At 38.2% G+C, this 5,894-nt stretch overlaps 1 protein-coding gene across 3 annotated transcripts in view; it reads left to right on the top strand.

The window, feature by feature from the left end:
• Positions 1 to 5,894, top strand: part of sytl5 (synaptotagmin-like 5) — a 48,725-nt gene that overhangs the window by 35,842 nt on the left and 6,989 nt on the right. For 2 of the 3 annotated variants that reach the window (XM_024286969.2, XM_024286968.2), the window contains exons 11-15: positions 2,200 to 2,265; positions 4,129 to 4,307; positions 4,383 to 4,485; positions 4,565 to 4,726; positions 4,798 to 4,906. In XM_024286969.2, the coding sequence (XP_024142737.1) occupies positions 2,200 to 2,265; positions 4,129 to 4,307; positions 4,383 to 4,485; positions 4,565 to 4,726; positions 4,798 to 4,906 (619 nt within the window). The remainder of the gene's footprint in view (positions 1 to 2,199; positions 2,266 to 4,128; positions 4,308 to 4,382; positions 4,486 to 4,564; positions 4,727 to 4,797; positions 4,907 to 5,894) is intronic. The other variant, XM_024286970.2, reaches the window with a different exon arrangement.

Genomic DNA, 5,894 nt, shown 5'->3' with positions numbered 1-5,894 from the left:
AGTCATCAAGCTGTTGTCTTTTAGTTAATTGTGCGTCTATGTTTGCTTTTCTTGACAAAGCTTCATGCAGACAAATTTTCTAGGGTGTTTGAAGGTTTTATTTCATCAACAGAATTGCTATTTTCATCTATAACTTTCCTTTTGAAGCTTCTAAATCATCAATTTTTAGAAAAAAAAATGCACTGGAATTTTAGTTGCCAAATGGAAAACAATATTTATGTTGATAATCAGTTAATTCTAAAAACATACACAAACCAAAGCTGTTATCTATCAAACATAAATTATTTTTTTCTTTTAATGAATATGACTTAAACTGCCAAAGCTTTGATTTTTATTTATTTTTTTCTAATTGCCATTACAGTTTTAGGAATTTTTATGTTTCTTTCGCAAGAAACAGTAGTTTAATACCAAAAACCACCAGTTTTTCTGCATCTTCTTCCTTGTTATTGCAAACACTACAGTCTGTAAAGCCGTGCAAAAAAAACCTAACACAAAACATCAAATCAAAAAGTGCTCAGTGGATTTTTAACACATGAATCAGTAAAAAAGATTCTGCTGCCGCTCATCTGTTATTCTTGGTGACTTGGTGAGAAGTGACACATGATTGCAGGCATAAATCAAATCTTAAATATCAACCTTGATTCCTCGTGTTTCTTCTTGGCTCCATCCCTCCTGACAGTTTTCTCCTCAGAATCTCCCCCTCCTCCAGCAGCTGCTCCAAGGAAAACCCTCTTTGGCGCTACTGGCTGTCTTACCTCAGCTGTGTTGTTAAAAGTGATGCCTGTCGCTTGAGACTTTGATGGGTAAACACATGAGGAGCGTCCTGCTTTAGTGGTTGAATGTGACAGTGGTCACAAAGGCTTTGTGTGGCTCATTCCTGCGCCCACTTTAACTTAAATTTGTGTCATATTTAAAATTTCTGAGACTCCTATCTCGTTAGTATGGTCCAACGTTTCCGTAAAAACCCTTTGGATATAACTTTGTTTGTGTTATTTCCTGCAGTTCATCATCATTCCACTAGGGGCAGTAGAAGGGCTTTTTCTGCTCATTTCAAAATGGCTGCTTCTACGGTGGCCCTGGAGTACAAATCACATCATCAAACCACTAAATGCAAAAAGATTGGTTTCTCTGTGTTTTGTTTTTCTAACGTTTCATTTTGATTTCTGGGAATCACTTTAGTTTTTCAAAATGATTCTTCATTTTCTTTTGTCATATTTTGGTTTCTGGAATTTTGTTGAGTTTTCTAAAATGTAATGCTGTTTTTTTTTTTAAATATGCGTTTTGCTTAAGTTGTCACTTTATATGTGATTTGCACTTGAGGGCCACATTGATGAAGGCACTTTTACATTAACCCACATTGAGGTCCAGACTAGTTGAAACCAGATAGGGGACACTTCAAGGACCAGTTTTCCACTGAAAGACAAAGCTATAAATTATTTTGTCAGCAGGAGCAGAGGCCCTTACTCTGACAACTCAAAACGTAGATTTGGTCCAGAAGACCATTCAAGGTATTGAGGACTATTCTGTACTGTCATGGTAAACACCCAGAGTTCTCTGAGCAACTGTGATCCAACTTTTTATACAAAGATATAAATGTAATTTGAATTTTTTGGTCACTTTCTTCACCATAAATTGTTGATAATTACTTACTTCTTCATAATACTGGTAAATATGCATTTGAGACAGTGGATCATTCAAATCAAATCTAACTTTAAATAATATAATATAATATATAATTTCATTTCATAATATTTTTGTATCTTTAACCAATATGATTTTTTATGGATTTCATTTAATGGTTTAAAGAACATCTTAATTCTATAGAATTTGAATTGCATGCCACTTCATTGATGTAGTGGGCTTTACAGGGTTCGGAGGATTCACTGGATGAAGGATTCTCTGGTTTCAAAAGAGTTTCTCCCCAAATTTCTCTGATGTTTTATGTAACACATGCATGAAGAGCATCAGCCCCTTCCCTGGAATTTATCTGAAGGCAACATCTTCCTACTTTTCTCTGCCTGTTTGCTGTTTTCACTTCTGACTCCAGACCGGTTTTAACCTCTGTGGTTTCATCTGATAATCACCATGGTAACCGGGTATAATGGGGTTTTCTTGCTGCCGGAGTCGGCCCGTATCACTAACGCATCAGTTCCCCCTCTTTTCTATTCCTTTTTCCCTTCTGGCCTCGCCGTCGATCAGTCTTCCACTCCCGCCTCGGAGCGAAGATGGGGCTACCTCAATGTGCCCGACTCCGATGCCGAGACTGTAAGCCTCGCCTCTCACGCGCGTGCATGCTTTGTCGAAAGAGCACCAGAGCATGAATATTGCACAAAGCCGTCAATAAAATATTTAGATTTTCTTCTTAATTTCCCATCAGATTGTGAATAAATCTGCATGTTTTAGTGCATGTTTGCAAACAGACTCTCTTCATTCCAATTCTTCATATTTAACTAACAATTTGTCAGTCTGGTTCCCAGTACTACAGAGAATAAGAAATGTGTTCTAAAAAACCCAGCATGGCTCAATTATGAGGGGATTAGAACAGTTTTATGCTGTCCAGTCCACCAGCTGCCAATCACAGTTCCTCACTGTGACTTTTGGACAAAACGGGTTCCAGAAGAAACCTGTTTTCCAGACTGCTGTCATCAAACACTTTGATCTGCTATTATTGGACAGAACAAGGCCTATTGCTGGCAATTACTCTGACACAGTGAAATATTTCATCATTTTTTCTGTCCTTCTTTTTTTCAATGTGGCTTATACTTTCTCGTCAATTTTTAGAGAATTCGTTTCTTCTTTGTCTTTTTTTGACATTTTAAAGCACAGTGAAGGGATAATCAATCAATACTCTATTACTTTCTCCGTCCATCTCTATCTGTATGTGCAAAGTGGGGCAAAAAAGTAATTTTCACTCACCAGTTCTGCAGGTTTCTTCACTTAAAAAAAGGATTTTTTTTAAAAAGAAAGATAGAATGTAAAAAGAATCCAGAAAATCACTTTGATTTTAAAGGATTTAAACTGCCAGCCACCTGCTGTGCTTGGATGCTAGGAGTAAACAAACATCGACCCGCTAATCCACTCTACCAGGATCTGCAGCACGGACATATGGATGTCATATGGATTCATATACAAGTGTGTCTGGATGGTAACAAAGACAAGGAAAGGTGATCGGAACTGAGGGGATCGTAGTACCAGAACATCACAGATGTCAGGGAGGGCTTTGAGTGTCTGGTATACCACAGAAAAATGGGAACCATGAAGAGACCACAAAGAAAGCAGCAGCAGCTAAATACAGCTTGGCAAAAAAGTACTTAGTCAGCCACCAATTGTGCAAGTTCTCCCACTTAAAAAGATGACAGAGGCTTGTAATTTCATAATACCTTAACTATTAGAGACAAATGAAGAAAAAAAAATCACATTTTCTGATTTTTAAAGAATTTATTTGTAAATTATGGTGGAAAATAAGTTTGTGGTCTCTTACAAACAAGCCACATTTCTGTCTCTCATAGACCTGTAACTTCTTCTGTTAGAGGATCCTCTGTCCTCCACTGGTTACCTGCATTAATGACACCTGTTTGAACTCATTATCTATATAAAGGACACCTGTACACAACCTAAAACACTCACACTCCAAACTCTACTATGGCCAACACCAAAGAGCTGTCTAAGGACACCAGAAACAGAATTGTTGACTTGACTGACAGACTGGAGTAAGTAGTGCAGGATTAGAGGAAGGTCGTATTGATGGATGTAGCAAGTACTAAGAACAAGAGGAAGCATTTAGTGAGGAGCTGTAAAAATTGTTGCTTTAAGAGTTCAAATTTTGGCAAAAGTACATAAAAAGTCAAATGTTGTAAGGGTTTTATATACTATCAAAACAATTTTTACTTTACAATCACTAAAAAAGTTGAACATTTTTGCTTAAAATCGTATTTGGAATTTGTGCAAATTTGTTGAAAAGTACAAAAAAAAAACTTGTAAACCCAAATAAATTAATTTTATAAAGTGAAAAAAAAATAATGTAGATGATAGGAAAAGTGAAGACTAAAATGGAGCTAGCAGTGAGGATTTATGTCCTCCGACGTTCTCTCTGTGTTTTATCTCTCATCTCTTGTCTCGGCCTCACAGAGCAGCATTAACAGCATGACGAGCATGTACAGCGAGACCGGTGACTATGGCAACGCCCGGGTGAGCGGCGAAATCCTCCTGAACATCAGCTACAGCTACAAAACAGGTGCCCTCAATGTCCTGGTGAAAGAGTGTCACAACCTGGCAACGGGAGATGAGAGGAAGCAGCGCACGGATGCGTAAGAGATCACCAAACGGGATGGAAAATATATAAATATATATAAAAGAAGTAATGAAGTTTGTGTTTGTGTCAGTTATGTGAAGACTTATCTACTGCCTGACAAGTCCCGTCAAAGCAAGAGGAAGACCAGCATCAAGCCCAACACCATCAACCCCGTCTTCAACGAGAACCTGAGGGTTTGTGGCAAAATAGAGGCTCAAAAAGCAAAGTTGGGATCTCACAGCTCACCCTGCTGCTGCTGTCTTGTGTCTCCAGTATGTGATCAGCCACTCCCAGCTGGAGCTGCGGACGCTGCAGGTGTCCGTGTGGCACCACGACCGGTTCGGGTACAACAGCTTTCTGGGAGAAGTGGAGCTCTCCTTCGACTCGTGGGAGTTCGATTCCCAGATAGAGGAGTGGTACTCTCTGCAGCCTCGGGTAGGAACCAGAGCTAACCGGATTATATATCATTTATCCATAAGGTAGCTCATGTTTTTCTGTGTGTGAAGGTGGACAGCAGCACAGACTCCACAATGCATTACAAGGGAGAGTTGACCGTTGTGCTGAAGTACATCCCGGCGGAGAACAACCTGACTCCTCCTCCAGACCAGGTTCAAGGTAACTCTGACTGTGATGTCATCACAGCGGTGTGGATTAGGAAGTGGGGCATTCCCTGATTCCAGTTCTCTGGGAATCGCTTCAAAACATGAGGAACGTTTGCCGCACAGCAGGAGTTTGTCTTAATGAGTGACCCGCCAGTGAGCTGCTGATTGTAAAAAACAGGATAAATAACCCAGTTTTTTTCTAAAATTAAACCTGCCTCTGTCCTAAAAAGAGAATGCAGCACTAATAATTCCGGGCTTGCCCCGATTTTCATCCAGAACGCGACCTAACAACATAAAAGGCTTTTTTTTTCTTCATTTCTGCACCAACTTTTGACAAACAGCTGTTTTTATTGGATGCAATTTTTGTTTTTTCTACAAGATTTCACATGAATTTGTTTATGTAACATAAAACCAAACCACAAAAAAAACAAATTGAATACATACCTGTTAGTTGCTCCAATTGCTGGGTTTTAGGTATTTATTTTCACTGTTTTTATACAGAGACATTCACGCCCTATAACAATAGGACTGCATCCAAACAAATGCAAAAAAAAGGATGACATTACAATATAATACAATAAATAAAAAGTATCCAAACAGTCAATAACTGCAGAGTCCCTAAAGGGAGAGTGAAGTAAAATAATAAAAAAATAAATTAGAAGTAAAAGGAAAATTCTGGTTACCAGTGACCAGAAAAAAAAATGTTACTTCAACTTTTAGAAAAAAATGCTGTGAAAAAATTGTGTGCACTAGTTACTATCTGGTGCACACCAAAGAGTAACCACAATTTGTTTTCTTTATTAAGGAAAAAATCTTTTACTGTCTGGTGCTCACCAGATAGCAACCAGAACATTTTTTTACCTCAATTTTTTAGAAAAAATACATTTTTTGTTGCTATCTGGTGTGCACTACTAATTACTCAGTGCACACCAGATAGTAACACGATTTTTTTTTTCACTTCAATTTTTAGAAACAAAAAATACTTTCTGGTGCTCACCAGA

The sequence above is a fragment of the Oryzias melastigma genome, linkage group LG21 (assembly GCF_002922805.2).
Source record: "Oryzias melastigma strain HK-1 linkage group LG21, ASM292280v2, whole genome shotgun sequence".
Lineage (NCBI taxonomy): Eukaryota > Metazoa > Chordata > Actinopteri > Beloniformes > Adrianichthyidae > Oryzias > Oryzias melastigma.
The sequence above is the reverse complement of the archived record's forward strand: the minus strand, read 5'-3'. Positions and strand labels throughout refer to the sequence as shown.